Here is a 19,692-nt window from a genome sequence, read left to right on the forward strand (position 1 = left end):
GATGGACATTCCGTTTCGGATATCGTTTGGGAATTCAGTAATCCGAGATCGACAGTATCAAGAATGTGCCGAGTATACCACATTGCAACCATTACCTATCAACACGAACAATGAAGTGACCGACGGAGCTCACTTAACGTTAAAGGACAGTGGCGCTTGTGTAGAGTAGTCAGTGCTAATAGACAACCAACACTGCGTGAAATAACCGCAGAAATCAATGCGGACCTACGACGACCGTATCCATTAGGATAGTGCGGTGAAATTTTGGCGTTAATGGGCTATTGCAGCAAATGACCTACGCGAGTGCCTTTGCTAACAGCAAGACATCGCTTTCAGCGCCTCTCCTGGGCTCGTTACAATATCGGTTGGACCCTAGACGACTGGAAAACCCTGGCCAGTTGAGTCCCTATTTCAGTTGCTAAAAGATGACGGTAGAGTTCGAGTGTGGCGCAGACTCAACAAAGCCATGGACCCAAGTTGTCAACAAGGAACTGCGTAACCTGGTGGTGGCTCCGTAATGGCATGGGCTGTGTTTACATGGAATGAACTGAGTCTTCTGGTCCAACTGAAACTATCATTGACCGTAAATGGTTATGTTTGGCAACGTGGAGATAATTTGCAGCCAGTCATAGACTTCATGTTCCCAAACAAGGATGGAATTTTTATATATGACAATGCGTTACGTCACTGGGTCGCGATTGTTCGCGATTAATTTTAAGAACATTCTGGACAATTCAAGAGAATGATTTGGCTCGACATTAATCCCATCAAATATTTATGAGGCATGATCGAGAGATCAGTTCGTGCACAAAGTCGTTCACCGGCAACACTTCGCATTTCTGCAGACGACTACCAACGATTTTTTGAGTCCATGCCACGTAGAGTGCAAAAGGAGGTCTAACACAATATTGGGAGGTATCCCATGACTTTGTCACTTCAGTGTAAATTGCAGTACGTTAAAACAAAAACGCCTCTTGCATGCTGCTATTTTTTTTAAAATACTGTAGCACAATGGCAAACTTTTGCACTGACGCTGGGTAACATCTTGTAGTAGTGGAGATGAGAGGCGGCTGACCTGACCGACGCTGGAGAACTCGGCGTCGCCCACGTGTATGGCGCGGCGGACGTCGGCGCTCTGCAGAAAGTCGGCGAAGGTGCCGTCGCCGTAAAGCGAGAGCTCGCTCTCCCGCAGCAGGTGGTACAGCGACAGGTGGCGAGAGTTGACCGACAGCAGCGTCAGCGTCTGCACCCACGCCTGTCACAGAAAAAAAAAACCGTCTGCTCTTGTCCACTGGCCACCTCAAGAAGTTCTACCTGCCTACTGGAAAGTTACAATACGCAGGAATATTCACAAATGAGCGCACCGAACAAAGAACTAGTCACCCCCAGGAGGCACAATACTGATGCTATGTAACACCACTTCTAGCTATATATCGCAGGTGCAATGACAGAACCAAAAGTATGGTTCAAGAGTGCGATTAAAATCCAGGGTGAAAAAATATCAGACGATTTGCTAATGACATTACTATTGTCAGCGAAAGTGAAGAAGAATCGCAGGATCTGTTGAATGGGTTGAACAGTCCATCGAGTACAGAATATGGATTGTAAGTAAACCAAAGAAAGACGCAATTAATGAGGAGTAGCAGAAATGCGAATTGGTCATCACGAAGTATTTGAAGTTAAGGAATTCTGCAACCTAGATAGCAAAATAACTCAAAATGGACGGAGCAATAAGGATATAAAAAGTAAACTAGCACAGGCAAAAAGGGTTTTCTTGTCGAAGAGAAGTCTGCTGGTATCAAACATAGGCCTTAATCTGAGGAAGAAATTTCTAAGAATGTACAGTTGGACCACAGCATTGTTTGGTAGTGTACATGGACTATGGATAACCAGAAGAGGGTCGAAGCATTATGGACTAATAAGGTAATAAATGAGGAGGTTCTGCATAGGATGGTGGGAACAGGAATATATAGAAAGCACTGACAAGAAGTAGGGGTAGGATTTTTGGAAATTTGTGGTATGTTCCTACAGGATCAAACTGCTGAGGTCATCGAGGCTTATACGCTACTTAATCTAACTTATGCTAAGGACAACACACACACCCATGCCCGAGGGAGGACTCGAACGTCCGACAGAGGGAACGCCGCGAACCGTGTCAAGAAGCCGAAGACCGCGCGGCTACGCGGCGGGCCTAGCGCAAGATGATAGTACATCAATTAAGACATGACGGAATAACTTCAATGGTGATAGATACAGATGTAGAGGGAGACATAGATTCGAATATATCCAGCAAATAATTGAGGTCGTAGATTGCAAATCCCTCTCTGAGATGATATTCTTGGAGGGCTGCCTCAAACCACTCACAAGACTAATGACTCAACAAAAGAAAAAAAGAAAAGCCTTTACAATGGCCGCGAGTCCACAAGTTTGTTAAGATCTGTCATATACAGTAGAGCTACCAAACTGCGGCGCTGTCGATTGTATAGTTTCACCTGTTGTTCACAAAAGCCCCTGTCCTTAATGATCTCGATGTCGAAGGGACGTTAACTTCGTGAAATTCTTTTTTCCCCAATAGTCCAAGGCATTTTACGTGTGACTACAATCGCGTGATTTATCGAGCCAATCGTTGTGCAACATACTTAGTGTTCATCAAACTAGGAACGTTTGTGTACAATCCACTTGAAACATCCCCCTTTACATTCCTTATTTGGTTTTGTGTAATTTATCGTAGCCGCCAAATCGTTAATTATTGTGATTATATGACCGTGTGCTTAATGTAAGAAAGGCTATCAGTTTTTCTGCCGGTTTTCGGGGTATTTCAACCGATTGCTGCTGTTCTGCGATTGAGTAGTGGACATGATCGAAAGTTTGTCTATTATTAAGGACCACAAAGGTTGCGATGTGCAAACTCATATATATTTCTTACTAACACACAAATTCTGAGGCAGTTGCTACCTTCGCCTTACAAATCTAATCACGGTTATATCTCTTATTGGTTGCTGATTTTAGGTATGTCGTCACACGCAATGATGATGGTTAAACATCCACAACAATCCTCACTGCAATCCATGGTTGACGCTGGCCGACATAATTCGACACTTGTCACTTTTGGTGTCATATCACTCGCGAATCAGTATTAGTGAGGGTCAACCCCACGACGATCAGGGGGACGTGCTCACTCGTCATACTCCGGTGAATTTTGCCGTTTGCCACTCACTCGACCACCATTCTTGACCGTCTCTCCAGCACTACCTCTCACTCGACACACAGTACTACTCCTGCTCACTCGACACTCATCTCACTGCCTCCTGCAGCGCACGACAATCGACTCCCGTCTGCTATCGACCTGGGTGTCGGATACTAGCATATATGTTTGTGGGATCACGGATCCCTTACATCCCCGCCCTAAAAACCTTCTTTGTAGCCACAGGCGAAAAAGAATAATAGGAAAAAATTATCATATAGTATATAAATGAAAATGAGGAAATAAGTTCTGGTTCAAATACTGAAAATTACATCGAATCACAAATAATACCCTATTGACTCCGGTAGCAAACTGCTCCTACAGAAACATCATACAACATCAGTCTATCTTAACTAATATGCATGGTAAATATTTCTACAAACTTATCTTACATTCAGAAACAAAAACCCTTCATTTTCAAAGGTTTGTCTGAGCCATTAACTACATATTTGCTACTGGTTAATCTCTTATAACTAGTTACAGCAAAGACAATAAAACAAACTAGTTGAATGCCAGCTACCCCTTTGGTGTGCCGTCCTTTAAGCGGGTTTCGTGCTGTCCATACTACTATCACTCTAACTTATGACTCACTTGGCCGACACACATTAAAGTTAAGAAAGAAATTCACAACTTATTCATTTGAGTCTTTAACACAAGCAAAACTGAAAATGAGAACAAAATATAGCATTTATACCTTCACTTATGCAAATATTTTACAGTTCCTTATATCTCTACAGATTCAATAATATTAAATGCTCCATTATTGCACTAAGTATGTCTTACATAACTATTTGCATCACTATAACTAATGTGATCATCCAATGAAAAATTTTAAATTAGTGACCCTTTTATTTTGCAAAACATTTATACTGCCATATGTTAATTCGTATCACTAATGCTTCGATGACAGGTACAGTATTCCCTGTTATATTCACATTAATTCAAATCCACCATACAGATATTTATTATTTATTAGACAGTGCCAGAATCCTGCTTCTAAAGCTTGACCTAAGTATAACCATAACTGGCTCTGATAGTTAACTGGATACATGAATTACTCATGACTCATGAGTTACCCTTTCTGTTTTATCAGCATACTCCTGATAAACATGTATACCTACAAATAACTTGCAAACAGATGTTGCTCATGTGCTAAATGACATACTTCAATACATCAAACATCTCATACTCAATACACTTCTATACACATAACTCCCTCAATTTAACAGCAACTTCAGCTGCAAATAAATGTATATCTGTCTTCAACCTACACCAGTCCTCCATATACTTCAATACTTCAAACATCTCATACTCAATACACTTCATTACACATAACTCCCTCAACTTAACAGCAACTTCAACTGCAAATAATTATATACCTTCAAACTACATCAGCCCTCCATATTCGCTGCAATAACTACATAAAAATACTACTCCAGGCTCCTTGGCCTCTCCGTTCATCATATTTGACATCATTTATTCGAACAACTATCTCCTCATATATTTGTTTCTTTATATGTTCATCTACTTACAAGCTGATACATTACTTCAATTCTCTTACAATTGCTTGACCTTTTTATGCTTCATAAAACAACTCTGTAAGATTACACAAACTCTTGTTTGACCAATTAGCTTCCCAACACATTTTATAAACATTAGCTTTCTGACCTTGTTCTCATTTTATTACTTCTGGCACTAATAATTTTGCAATTTACTGACACTAAGCTGATTTTTAACTTATTGATTCTTTGACATCTCACACTCTACATCAACAATAACTACCTGTCCCCATTATAAGTCAACTATAAATTTGTTACATAGTTCCTGACTGGATTATTTGAACAACCACTACCTATTCTAACTACTATACTAACTTTCTTAACCTACAAATAGAGAAAGATGGTAGAGGAGTGAAACTTGAAATAAAAAATAAAGTCTCACCTAGCTGGGAGTGTACCAGTCCCCACTTGGTATACCAGCAAAAGAGTTGCTGGCTCCCTACACCTTAAACTGATTTTATTCCATTATCTGGGTTGCCCTTATCCTTATGTGGATAGAATCTTTTTATATTCTCAACATGTTCCTTACCATGAGCTCTTTTTGTTTGCACATATTTCATTTCAACTGTGTTCAGGTGATCAATTCTTGTGATCCTATATGGTTCTTTATAAACGTGGTTAAATTTATGCACCTCAGAATTTATTTTCTTCGATTTGGCGTGCACTTTTACTAGCACTTGATCCTCCACTCGATACGTTATTGGCTTTACCAAATTATCTTGCCTCTCCTGTCTCCTGTTTGCTTTCTCTTTCGTATGCAGTTCCACTAATTCTATTTTTTTCTCCCATGTTACATCATTTCCAGGTGGATCATCCAATATCTCACGAAACATACTATCAGGTTCTTGGTTAAGTAAGATCTCACACAGTGCAAATCCCATCAAGTCATGTGGGAGATGATTCCTGATACGTTCAAATTCTCCCAGGTACTCCTTCCATGACCCGTGCTTCCTGTGACAGTATGTCCTATATAAACGATTTAATTCATTCATTGATCGTTTGGCCAGAATGGAGGCCAGTCTATATCTTGAGATTGCAATTGGTTCTATTTGATGCCTATCTAGCATTTTTTTGTTTTCTTCCTTGATTTCTTTATTTCCTTTTGACATATCTTCTATACACTTGTTGATTTCTTCATTTCCTTTGGACATCTCTTCTGAATGCTTGTTGATTTCTTTATTTCCTTTGGACATCTCTTCTAAACACATGATGATTTCTTTCTTTCCTTTGGACATCTCTTCTAAACGCATGATGATTTCTTTCTTTCCTTTGGACATAACTTCAAAAAGCTTGTTGATTTCTTGGAGTATCTAAAATATTACTGACTGCAATTCTCCGTTCTCAAGACTCAGTTCCTTTCTAATTGGTTTTACCGGTGTCTCAGGGTTACCGGTTGAATGACCCAATGGGCTGTCACTGACATTCCATTACTACCAATTCCTGACTCATCCTTGTCCTCCTGAACTATATCCATTTTTCTAACTACCTCCTCAACAACCTTTTCTTTTAATTCGGGATCCATTCTAAATATTCACTATGCACAGACAAGAAAAAGAAATAAAATTAAATTAAAATAACCCCCTAGTAACCCAAACACTCACTAATTAGCTAATAACGAAATAATCCTTCACTGTATTCAGTTAACCCTGACTAGCAAAATAGACCTCCCCATTGAACACCATAAATTATAGAAATCTACCCAGATCAAACATCAATGACTGCATTTATACACAAACTCTCAAAGTAATATACACACAACTTAGAAGATATATAAATATCTAGTTTACAATAAATAATGCAAATGAGACATTATCCTGTGCTGTACAGGAGCATACTAGCATACCATGCTTCAGAGCAAATTTGCAAAAAAAATGTTAAAAAATATTGTTCTTATAGTTTCTGCAATTGTCAAATTTAATTTGAAGTTCCTTCCGCGCTCTGAAGATAGTGCAAAATTAATTAGTCTCGCGCCAGCAAATCGACCTCATTCACCCCTCGACACTCGTCGAAGTCGCGATGTTTTGACGTTTGAAGTCGCGCTACTAGTCGCGTTGGCATTGGCTCCTCCGGCGCGGCAGCTGTCAGGCGATGCGTTGCTGTAGTTGGTGTGTAGAGCCGTGTGCAAAGCGAAGCTCGTGGCGAATCGCGCTGACGCAGTCTCGTAGTTCGGTGGTTGGCGACGGGATGGGGCTGCTGTCATGCATTTCGTTGATCGGCGCGTAGGTGGCGCAAACGTCGTATACTTCGGGGGTTCGCCAGTAGATGTCGAACTCCGCGTCGTCGTTGTTTCTACTTCAGCCACTTGGCTCCGCTGTAGTCACTAGTCAGTGTGGTACATCTCCGCTGTCTAAATCATTGATTTCGCGGCGTGTGGAACTGCTTCACTGCTTCAGATGCTTTGGCTAGCCGCTCAGAGTGTCTGAGTGTCGTCATCCAACAATTGCGCCACAGTCAACACTCGCAAATGCAGTAACAGTTTATGGGTCTTCATCAAATCGAGCGTTTTACACCGTTCAAAAGATAATTTCAGATACAAAGTCAGTTGAAAACAAGTTCCTGATACTCCCGAAACGGAATTTTTGCTGGTTCACTCGCGATTATGCACAAACGCGCCTCTTCTTAGAGTATGGATTTTACAGCAATTCATGCATGTTTTCCTGTCCATACTTCAATACATTGTTTATTAACACTGCTTTTGTTACTTGAACTTGTAAAAAGAACGCGCCTCTTCTTAGAGTATGGATTTTACAGCAATTCATGCATGTTTTCCTGTCCATACTTCAATACATTGTTTATTAACACTGCTTTTGTTACTTGAACTTGTAAAAAGAAATTGTTTAATGTTCCTCAGTCACTTTTGCACTGTAATCTCTAAACAATGTGCTTCGTTCCCGCGAATTCTAATTTCACCATAAATGTTATATTACACTGTTTCTAGTTGGAATACTGTAATTTTAGTCACGGTAACGACAATACCGGATTGCTCTTGCACTAAAATTGGCCGATAATTGCAAAAGTCATTCCACTGAAACCAAAAATAAATCATTGTTCGGATCCGAAGATTGCAACTGTCCTTTTCACGGGAGCCAAGATGAAACACCCCCGATGAAATTCCTTATTGGGTTTTGTGTAATTTATCGTAGCCGCCAAACAGTTAATTATTATGATTATACACTCCTGGAAATGGAAAAAAGAACACATTGACACCGGTGTGTCAGACCCACCATACTTGCTCCGGACACTGCGAGAGGGCTGTACAAGCAATGATCACACGCACGGCACAGCGGACACACCAGGAACCGCGGTGTTGGCCGTCGAATGGCGCTAGCTGCGCAGCATTTGTACACCGCCGCCGTCAGTGTCAGCCAGTTTGCCGTGGCATACGGAGCTCCATCGCAGTCTTTAACACTGGTAGCATGCCGCGACAGCGTGGACGTCAACCGTATGTGCAGTTGACGGACTTTGAGCGAGGGCGTGTAGTGGGCATGCGGGAGGCCGGGTGGACGTACCGCCGAATTGCTCAACACGTGGGGCGTGCGGTCTCCACAGTACATCGATGTTGTCGCCAGTGGTCGGCGGAAGGTGCACGTGCCCGTCGACCTGGGACCGGACCGCAGCGACGCACGGATGCACGCCAAGACCGTAGGATCCTACGCAGTGCCGTAGGGGACCGCACCGCCACTTCCCAGCAAATTAGGGACACTGTTGCTCCTGGGGTATCGGCGAGGACCATTCGCAACCGTCTCCATGAAGCTGGGCTACGGTCCCGCACACCGTTAGGCCGTCTTCCGCTCACGCCCCAACATCGTGCAGCCCGCCTCCAGTGGTGTCGCGATAGGCGTGAATGGAGGGACGAATGGAGACGTGTCGTCTTCAGCGATGAGAGTCGCTTCTGCCTTGGTGCCAATGATGGTCGTATGCGTGTTTGGCGCCGTGCAGGTGAGCGCCACAATCAGGACTGCATACGACCGAGGCACACAGGGCCAACACCCGGCATCATGGTGTGGGGATCGATCTCCTACACTGGCCGTACACCACTGGTGATCGTCGAGGGGACACTGAATAGTGCACGGTACATCCAAACCGTCATCGAACCCATCGTTCTACCATTCCTAGACCGGCAAGGGAACTTGCTGTTCCAACAGGACAATGCACGTCCGCATGTATCCCGTGCCACCCAACGTGCTCTAGAAGGTGTAAGTCAACTACCCTGGCCAGCAAGATCTCCGGATCTGTCCCCCATTGAGCATGTTTGGGACTGGATGAAGCGTCGTCTCACGCGGTCTGCACGTCCAGCACGAACGCTGGTCCAACTGAGGCGCCAGGTGGAAATGGCATGGCAAGCCGTTCCACAGGACTACATCCAGCATCTCTACGATCGTCTCCATGGGAGAATAGCAGCCTGCATTGCTGCGAAAGGTGGATATACACTGTACTAGTGCCGACATTGTGCATGCTCTGTTGCCTGTGTCTATGTGCCTGTGGTTCTGTCAGTGTGATCATGTGATGTATCTGACCCCAGGAATGTGTCAATAAAGTTTCCCCTTCCTGTGACAATGAATTCACGGTGTTCTTATTTCAATTTCCAGGAGTGTATGACCGTGTGCTTAATGGAAGAAAGGCTATCGGTTTTTCTACTGGTTTCGGGGGTATTTCAACCGAGTGCGGCTGTTCTGAGATTGAGTAGTGGACATGATAGAAAGTTTGTCTATTATTAAGGACCTCAAAGGTTGCGATGTGTAAACTGATATATATTTCTTACTAACACACTAATTCTGAGGCAGTTGCTACCTTCACCTTACACATCTAATCACGGTTATATCTCTTATTGGTTGCTGATTTTAGGTATTTCGTCACACGCAATGATGATGGTTAACATCCACAACAATCCTCACTGCAATCCATAGTTGTTGCTGGCCGACGCGGTTGACGCAAAACACATAATTCGACACTGGTCACTTTGGTGTCATATCAGACGCGAATCGGTATTAGTGAGGGTCAACCCCACGACCATCAGGGGGACGTGCTCACCCGTCGTACTCCGGTGAATTTTACCGTTTACCACTCACTCGACCACCATTCTTGACCGTCTCTCCAGCACTACCTCTCACTCGACACACAGTACTACTCCTGCTCACTCGACACTCATCTCACTGCCTCCTGCAGCGCACGACAATCGATTCCAGTCAGCTATCGACCTGAGTGTCGGATACTAGCATGTATGTTTGTGGGATCACGGATCCCTTACACACTGACTACAAATATTGTGTCGGCTGCTGTAGCTGAGCGGTTCTAGGCCCTTCAGTCCGGAACCGCGCTGCTGCTACGGTCCCAGGCATGTCTCGGGCATGGATGTGGTGCTGTCCGTAGGTTAGTTAGGTTTAAGTAGTTCTAAGTTCTAAGGGACTGATGACCTCCCATAGTGCTTAGAGCCATTTGAACCATTTTTGATCAAATATTGTCATCTTGGAAGATCGGATTTTCTGCAGCATACTCACCACGAAGATGTAGAAGAAACGCACAATCTTGACCACTTTCATGTTCACGGTAATCTAAATGAGTGCACCCAAGTAATGGTACGAAAAACACCCCAAAACAACACTGAAGCACCCACAGCCTGAGCAACACCCTTCACACAATGCGGGTTAAATGCTTCATTGAGTCATCGGTACATTCGACACTTTGCGTCATTTGAAAAGATGTAAATTGAAATGCCGTGTGACTATGGCCTCCCGTCGGGTAGACCGTTCGCCCGGTGCAAGTTTCTCGAGTTGACGCCACTTCGGCGACTTGGGTGTCGATGGGGATGAAATAAGATGATAAGGACAACACAACACCCAGTTCCTCAGCGGAGAAAATCTCCGACCCAGCCGGGAATCGAGCCATGGCCGTTATAGATGACATTCCGTCGAGCTGACCATTAAGCTACCAGGGGCGGACATTTGATAAGATGCAAAATCGTGACTCGTCAGACAACACCTGTAGTCAGCTACATTCCAGTTTCGACGTTACTTGGCTGAATGAACAGGTGTCACATTACGTGTCGCTCTGATCAATACACTATCGCGAGGTACCAAACTCCAAAAGTTCATTGCTTCCCAGTATTCTGTCGGAAACCGATTGAGATGGACCTTCATTCACTGAAAACAGATATTCTCCTCACGTGTGAAACTTATCGTTATTCGCAAGGCCTGACTCTTCTCCAATCACTGGGTTGGGATCTTTGTGGGACCACTCCTCTTATGCACTGCTGCATGATTGCGAGTGGTACATCATTCCTTGTAGACATGTTGAACGGTTCACGTAGATACACCATCATGATAGGCAACTTTCCTCACAGCGTGGTCAGGGGCACATCAAAACACGGTAGCTACTTTCAGCCACACTGTCACGTCTGCACGTCGACACATCTTGCTGCGGAGATCCCATACAATACACTCGTACACACTTCTCCTCTGCCTTAACGCGTCAGCGGCGGAGAATCACATCACTACCTAGCAGTTGTACACCAACTACAGCGCCCCAAAAACGACCAGTATGTTATTTTAAGAGGGCGACTAATATTGTACATTGAGCTTAATTCAATGAGAACTAGCGGTTATGTAGTGGAGAATAGGATCCCGTGAACATGGCGTATGTTTCTCTTTGACGTGTCATGTGACTGGGTTGTAGCGAGGCCTTACAAAGGCCTTACTGTAGGAAGAGCAAGCAGTGCGGTCTCAGTGCGTGCCCAACGACTGGCATTCTCCATTTCCATTGTAGCGCGAGCAGAGGGCCTTTCTTACACGACAGTGTCAGGGTGTACTGCGAATACTTCGATTATGAAAGAGACCACAGCCACCAGAGCTAAGTCTAAGAACGTACTGATGACAGTGGTCGCTGTCAACAACAGCGAATTTTACGAGGCTCGTTCAATAAATATTGCCGTGCAGTTTTTTCTCAGAACATATTTATTTATTCTTGAGAGTTATAATTTGGTGCTAACATCAGTCAACATTTCTTTTAACGTGCATTATCATTCTAGATAGTCCTCATCACGTTCTGTGCTCTTACGTCATTGTTGTGTAAGAGCGAGAATTTCCTATTGGTATAAGCTCTTGTCCTGTTCTCGTAGTCATGCTTCCATCGTATGAGCTACCCGCTCATCATCCTCAACGTACGTCCCACATAGAAAGTCCCGAAGTGTCCCAGACAGATAGATATCTGAGTGCGCCTGATCTGGGCTACACTGGGGATGGGGCAATGATGGCCAGCTCAGTTTGGTGATGTGTTCCCGAGTTCTGAGACTTGTGTTTGGGCATGCATTGCCGTGTTGGACCAAGGTTTGTTTCGGATTTTTGTCTGGCTGAACACGTCGAAAACGGTTCTTGAGCTTGTTCAGAGTCTTCACATGTGCCCCTGAATAAAGGATTGGTCCTTTTGGCAACGTCTCGACAAGAATGACACCATCACTATTCCAAAAGACCGTCAACGTCACTTTGCCAGCAGAGAGGGATGCTTTGAATTTCTTCTGTTTTGGTGACTACAGTTACAGCCCTTTTGTTTCCTGGTCAGAATGATGTACCTAAGTGTCGCCACCTGCAACGATACGTGACAGAAAGGCCTAAAAATTCTCCAACCGTTCAGACGAAATGGTTCGTCTTTGCAACTTGTGGTCTGTGGTGAACATTCGTGGAATCCAACTTGAGCACACCTTTGCGTAAAGAGACTCAATCAATGCATACCCATTGCTCAACCATAGCTGTAGAGTCAGTTGTCATACTAGATGCGCAGGCCTGCAGGAATAATGGTATCCGTCCAACTGAGCGTGTCGGGAACACTGACTGACAGGACGCCCCGAATGTGGCCGATCATGGACCTCAGTGTCTACATTTCCTGACGCCTTGATTCTCTTTATCCATTGCCTAACAGTTCTTCTACGAACTTTCTCATTACTGTACAGAGCATACAAACTTCTATGGATATTTACCACTGTTTTTTTTTTTTTTTTTTTGTGCAGGTAAGAATTTAATTTCAGCACCTTGGCAGCAACGATTGTCTTGCGTAGACAGCATTTAGATGGCTCACTGCGGCTCTGCCAACTGTCGGAATTTTTCAAAACTTTGCACACGTGCAGAAGAAACATCAAATTTGAAGTATCAAAAATGACATTCTCTACACATATCAATGACTCGAAAGCAAATTGGTGTATTATTTATCAAACGACTCTCGTAACAGTGGATTCACCGGTCACAGTGCAGAAATCCAGTTCAGTCTTGGACAACAAAAACAAATGAGCAGTCACATCATCGTGAACTATGAACCTGCTGAGAATATCAGTGGAACACAACCTACGACCAGCTTAGAGACAGAAGTGAAAACACTTTTTGCAGGATCTGAGCTCCATTTAGCAGGACAATGCTCAACCACGTACAGTGTATACTGTTACTGATTTGTTTGACTCATGGGGCTGCTAAGTGCTATACCACTTACTGCACTCCCCTGACTTAAGCACTCGTAAGTTCAACTCGATTTCTAAACTGAAGGAAACACTTCACGGCATTCGCTTCAGAACTGCTACAAATTCGTCGGACAATAGACCGCGCCACTCGAACTGTCAACACAACTGGTACTGCTAAGAGCATCCTATGACTTCCATATCGCTGGCAACGGGTTATACACAAGTCTGGTGACTACTTTGAAGGTCAGTAAAACTTTGAAACGCGTATCTGTTTTGTACGAGCTGTAAATAAATAGTTGCCACTACGAAAGTTCCAACCCTCGTAATTTGATCCGACCACAGAAGCTACTTTCATGTAGGTATTTCAGCACTTTGGATACGATAGGGTCTGTGGTAGGGACTGTGGAGCAGATCTAGTAGCTCCGGTATTCAACAAGAAAACGTCGGATCGTCAAAACCACTCTGCTGTTACACTTCTTACTGGAAGATATCCTTGCGTTATCTTGCTGTGTAGTGGGATTGCGGCATGAGACAACCGTCTCTGTTTGGGAAGGGCGATACAATTATTTCAGATACTCAGTGAAATCTTTTTTCGCCCTGTGTTTTTTTTTAAGTTAGTTTGTCACCTTCTCTTCGATTTATGCATATGACAGTGTCTTAAATACGCTCTTAAATCAGCTGCTGGCTTTGAGAGCCTCAACGACTCCATCTGAAAGGCTGCCTCGTGTGTGCTATCCCTCGATCGTTTCGCGGAATGCCGACATGACTCGTGTAACGTGAGGCGCGTGTAACATAAATAGTCGCAGGGCAGAGCAGAGGAGGGGAGGGGAGTACTCACGACGTAGGCCTCCTCGAGGTTGCCGGCGCGGATGGCGGCGACCGTGGCCTCCTGCGAGCGGCGCATCTCCTCGCGCACCCGGTGGTCCACCAGACCCATGGCGTACGACAGCTCGCTGTACGCCTGCATGTGCTCCGGGTCGAAGAAGCCGTTCCCGATCAGCACACCTGCAACACGTTGCTGTGCTCAGCACGGACCACCAGCTATAGAGTACAAGGAGTTGTCCTCTCGTAAGAGAGCTTTACGAACTGGAATTAAAATTGTTGTTTCTTGCGAACTGGTTGGTATACCACGAGACAGGACAGACCACTACATCGCATATTATACACAAAAATTTGTGAAAATCGAACACCCAGGAAGAGTGCTCCTACTTGATCCAAATGTGTAGAAAATTTTTGATTAACACTGTAAAGGGAGATCGTAAAAGTAGAACCCAAAGCACCCTGTCCTGACTGGAAGATCAATAATACGCCAGTATGAAGCGCTGGAGAGACAATGAACGAACTGTAGACGTGAAAAGAAGTACCATTACGTCTCACCGACATCAAAATGAGCACTATGAGCCTGTGACTGATGTGTTGCGGGACACAGTAATGTTGCTTTTATTTATTTTATTTTTTTACGCGTCTAGCTGTGTAGGACCAAATTGAGGAACAAATCTCTAAGATCATGGAACTTGTCAATACATGAAATTACAACATAAAACCATTAACAGCTAAATTAAACGTTTATGGACGCAAAAAAGTCAAGCCATAAGTTTAAGTAAACGCAATGAACAATGTAACATAAGAATCAGCTTAAAAAAATGTAACATAAGATTCAGCTTAATGTTTCACGGAACTCCTCAACGAAATGGAAGTATTGACCCATGAGGAAACTCCTCAGTTTCGATTTGAAAGCCGGTGGATTACTGCAAACATTTTTGAACTCTTGTGGTAGCTTACTGAAAATGCATGCAGCAGTATGCTGCACCCCACTCAGACCTAACATCAAAACCATCATCAACACTGTGGATAACGACGATCTTCTGCTATCTGTTGTTAAAGTAGGAGGTGAACCAATTGTGAGCTACTGCCCGTATTCTGTAATAATCTACAAGTCGTTCGTTGTATAAAAAATTCTCGGTGTACTTCCTGGGTAGAATATGGAGCATTCGGTGAAATACTTCATCCTTTTCATTAAGAACAATTGAGCACCGTGGTCGTAGAAGGGTAACAAGGGGACATGGCACTACAGCTTTGAGGTCGGCATCGTCGTGTTCGATGCTCCAAAGTATTAGCAGACTACTGTTTACAGATGTTTCTTCTTCTTCTTCATTTCAGTCGGTTGCACCCAACAACTGTCTTCAACAGAAAATGTTACAGTGCTTTCTTGAACAATACAATCATTTTCAGACGTTTGTGTGGTCCGAAATCTATTATTTGACCCAGTAGTAAGACGCATTTCGCTTATGTTAAAGTAACTTTCTTTTTGTTATACTTTTAAAATAGCCAACAAGAGAATTATCTGGTATGAAAAGGGTACCTTCGTAATCTAGCATTTTCCTTCTTTACCACGGACTAACGAAACAGATGTTCGGTCCTTGTCTTCTTCCTGATAATGCTGACAACATATTTTGCCATGTTTGGTCGGTTTCCAAACTTTCCTTCTCACAGCGTTTCCACAAAGAGGTACTCGAGTTGGACTGATAGGAACCCTAAGGTCAAGTGACACAAAACCACTAAAGTAAAAGTAAACAGCGTAACCAGAATAAATGTACCGGTATATTAAGAAAACATACCGCTTCACCGAGTCCACTTATGAATGAAATGTGGTTCCTTTACACTTTAGACTGTAATCGGAGTGGTTAGTACACCTGTAAATGACACAACCTGGTATTATTGATCAAAACACTTCCACCTCTAGCCAATGTTTAGGGCAACTGACATAGTGGACGCCGGCTTCACGTTTGTGACGCCATGACGGATGCCCTTATTATACGTCCATGGTTGCGATGACCACTTATAGCCCCTAGACGGCTTCTGATTAATCGATGTACGTCATAATTAAATCATGCTGCCAGAGATTGTGACCGAGCGAGGTGGCTCAGTGGTTAGACAATGGACTCGTATTTGGGAGGACGACGGTTCAATCCCGCGTCCGGCCATCCTGATTTAGGTTTTCCGTGATTTCCCTAAATCGCTCCAGGCAATTGCCGGGATGGTTCCTTTGAAAGGGCACGGCCGACTTCCTTCCCCATCCTTCCCTAATCCGATGAGACCGATGACCTCGCTGTCTGGTCTCCTTCCGAAAAAAACAACAACAACAGAGATTGTGCCCATGTCTGCGTTGGTGGTGCCATCGCTCTTGTAGGAACGTAAACAGCCTCTCTTCTCAGCGTCGATCGCTCGCTTTCACGCATCATTAAGACTATAGCTGATATTTCGGTTGACGGTGTTCGTGCACGTTATAATTACTACTATTTGTCTAGAAAGTGAGTGCAGTATCTGGAAGGGTGGAAGTGACTCCTCGACGCTGGCAACACACACAGAAATGCGCTGAACTCTTTACTTTCTTACGATACGGACATGGTCACAATCCCTGGCAGCATAACGCCACGATGACGCACACAGGCCAATCATAAGTTTTTTGTGGGCTATAAATGTTTACCACAACGTCAAACAAAACAGTCAGTTGTTCATGACAAAGTCGAAGGAGGATTTCATCTAAAGTCCGAGATTTTACCCAGATATGACGCGGCCAGTAAGCTCAGAATGTTTTATACAAGAATGCCGTCGCCTCTGTAACAGTAGCTTCATACTGACAATTTTACTTCATTTAGGCTGCGTAACGACTTCGAATCCACAGCCAGAAATTGGTAAATGGCATAATTAGGCTTAAAATAATAAATGTACTAAAAGTTCCTAATGATGAATTGTGTAGTTAGTTTCCACATCTGCCCCGATGCTTTCTAAATTACTGCACAATGTCAAGTTACTGTCATTTGTGAAAAGAAATTGAATGGAGTATGGCAATACACAAGGTTTGTGGTCTTTGTTGCGGAGTAAGAGACACTTACGTCATCTGTTGGCATCTTATATAAAAGTTTAGATTTTGCTGCCCTCTGCAGCATGTCTCTGTGATACAACTGTCGTTGCAATTGACGCTGTGCATAAATATGTGAACCGAGTCCACTGTGTTGAATTTCTTTGAAATCCTAGTCATTAGCAACATGTTGATACCGGATAGGACCAGGAACCTTTACTGTGCTGCCGTCTGCAGCATCTGGGTGTGATGTAACTCTAAGTGTAATGGGGGGTCTAAATAAATGAATGAGCTGAGCTTACTGTGTTGAATTCCTCTGATATACTAGTTTTTAGCAATAGTCTGGTGACAATAGATTGGATAGAGTAATTATGCAATCTAGAATCCAACAGTTCAGGTTTGTCCTAAGGCAGTTGTGGTTCTTTTATCTACTGGTCCATTTCACAGTCTGTCTTGTTACAAGGTAGGCACTACAAATCACAGTCTTACATTGCAAGGCGCTCTCTCCTCCTCCCCACCCACACACAGAGACGGACACACACACACCTGCACACACACCCACACATACACACAAATACATACACACAAACAAAAACAAACATTTACACAGTATATGTTCGAAACCAGATCTAATCGAAGATTTCATGAAAGATTTCGTGATCAGCGCATTCTATGAAACAGGCAGAAACTAGTTGTTTCGATTAGTATATACACTGACGGAAAAAATTGCAACACCAAAAAATAATTAGAGTAGAGCATATAAGAATCCTGAACGCAACCACACAAACGTGCTTCCATCCTGTCTTACACGTGCCGGATGTCAGTATGAGGGACAGAATTCCGTGCTTGTTGATCCTGCTCGCTCAATACATGGACAGTTAATGCTGTTTGTGGATGAAGCTGAACTTGTCGTCCGATGATGTGCGATATGTTCTCAATTGGAGACATATGTGGTGATCGAGCAGGCCAACGCAACATGTCGGCCCTCTGTAGAGCATGTTGAGTTACAACAGCGGTATGTGGGCGAGTGTTATCCTGTTGGAAAATACTCCGTGGAATGCTATTCATGAACGGCAGCACAACAGGTCAAATCACCAGACTGACATACAATTTTGCAGTCATTGTGCGTGGGATAACCAGAAGAGTGCTCCTGCTGTCACACGAAATCGAATCCCAGATCATAACTCCACGTGTAGGTCCAGCATGTATAGCACACAGATTGGTTTCCTGCACGACCTCAACTGTCCTTCGAACCAACACATGGCCATTACTGGCACTGGGACAGGTCCAGCTTTCATCAGGAAACACAATAGACCTCGACCCTGTCCTCCATTGAGCTCTCGCTTGACACCACTGAAGATTCAAATAGCCGTGGTTTCCAGTCAGTGGAATGGACGCTACAGGGACTCTGGCTCGGAACTATTTTTGAAGTAGTCCGTTGTGCCACTGTGGTGCCAACAGCTGTTCAAATGACTGGTACAGATGGAGTATGATGCGCCAGAGCCATATACGCCCAACCCAGTTGTCTTCCCTCTCGGCAGCACCACGTGGCGGTCCGGACGTAGGTTTTCTTGTGAGCGTACATTCCTGTGACCACCGCTGCCAACAATCATGTGCTAAGGCTACCTTCTTCCCAAGTGTTTCTGCAATATCACAAAAGTAATATCCAGCCTCTCGTAGCTATATTATACACGTCGTCCAAACTCACTGAATTGTTGATAATGGCGGCTTTATCGCCTTAAAGGTATTCTTGACTAAGACCAAGTCACCACGTCCAATCTCAAGGATAAGTAACACTCGCGGCTGTCACTGCGTGTGTTTAAAGCAAAACTTATTTACATATTTGCAGTAACACTACTAGCTCCACTCTTATGTGACTGAAGCGAAATTTGAATAGGCGTTACTTTCAGATGAAGAAACACACCTACTAACTTTCGGTTACGTCACTCAACTCCCTCCTGGTGTTGCTGTTTTCTCCGTCAGAGTATTTTCATTGTTGTTCGTCTACATGCATTCCATCAGCCAAGAGAGGAATTCGATACATTAACGACTGAGCCATCACTCGGTCAGTTATTCGGGCTATGTCTGCTGTGAATGACATGACTTCCCGTTCACATATGAAAAAATTCTTGTAAGAGGACGCTTAAAATAATTCAGGTGCTGCAGTATCTGAAAGTAAACAAATAGTCTGATCGAAATCTCACCAAGCGCGCAAACTGAAACAAAGACATTTGCTGCCCAAGATGTTTTTGTATGTAGCTTTATCACACTGCCAAACCGCGAACTAAATCTGCATACGGCGTCGGTGTTCCGCATAGCCAGAGGACGTTGACAGCCGTGAGGTGTTGGGTAGGCTCGGCCCGCTTGCCCGTCGCGAGTCACGAGGTCAGCAGCAGCGCCGCGCCGGTCTGGCAGGGCTCCAGGGCGCGGTTGTTGACTGCAGGGCCGTTCGTTGCTCCTGGTCTGGCTGACTGGTTCTTCCGCCTTGCAGGACCGCATCTCAGGCAGCGGCTCGTATCGCAGCACTTCTGCGAAACTGTAGCCGCTGGCTGTCGTAGGCCCTACTTGGCATCGGCATGTGGAACTC

General features: G+C 44.1%; 1 protein-coding gene across 1 annotated transcript in view; it reads right to left on the bottom strand.

Moving 5' to 3' along the window:
* Nucleotides 1-19,692, bottom strand: part of LOC124594362 (venom serine carboxypeptidase-like) — a 91,505-nt gene that overhangs the window by 22,000 nt on the left and 49,813 nt on the right. The window contains exons 5-6 of the mRNA XM_047132729.1: nucleotides 14,082-14,248; nucleotides 1,076-1,255 (exon numbers count right to left, since the gene is read on the bottom strand). Coding sequence (XP_046988685.1) covers nucleotides 1,076-1,255; nucleotides 14,082-14,248 — 347 coding nt within the window. The remainder of the gene's footprint in view (nucleotides 1-1,075; nucleotides 1,256-14,081; nucleotides 14,249-19,692) is intronic.

Source organism: Schistocerca americana, chromosome 2 (assembly GCF_021461395.2).
Source record: "Schistocerca americana isolate TAMUIC-IGC-003095 chromosome 2, iqSchAmer2.1, whole genome shotgun sequence".
Classification (NCBI taxonomy): domain Eukaryota; kingdom Metazoa; phylum Arthropoda; class Insecta; order Orthoptera; family Acrididae; genus Schistocerca; species Schistocerca americana.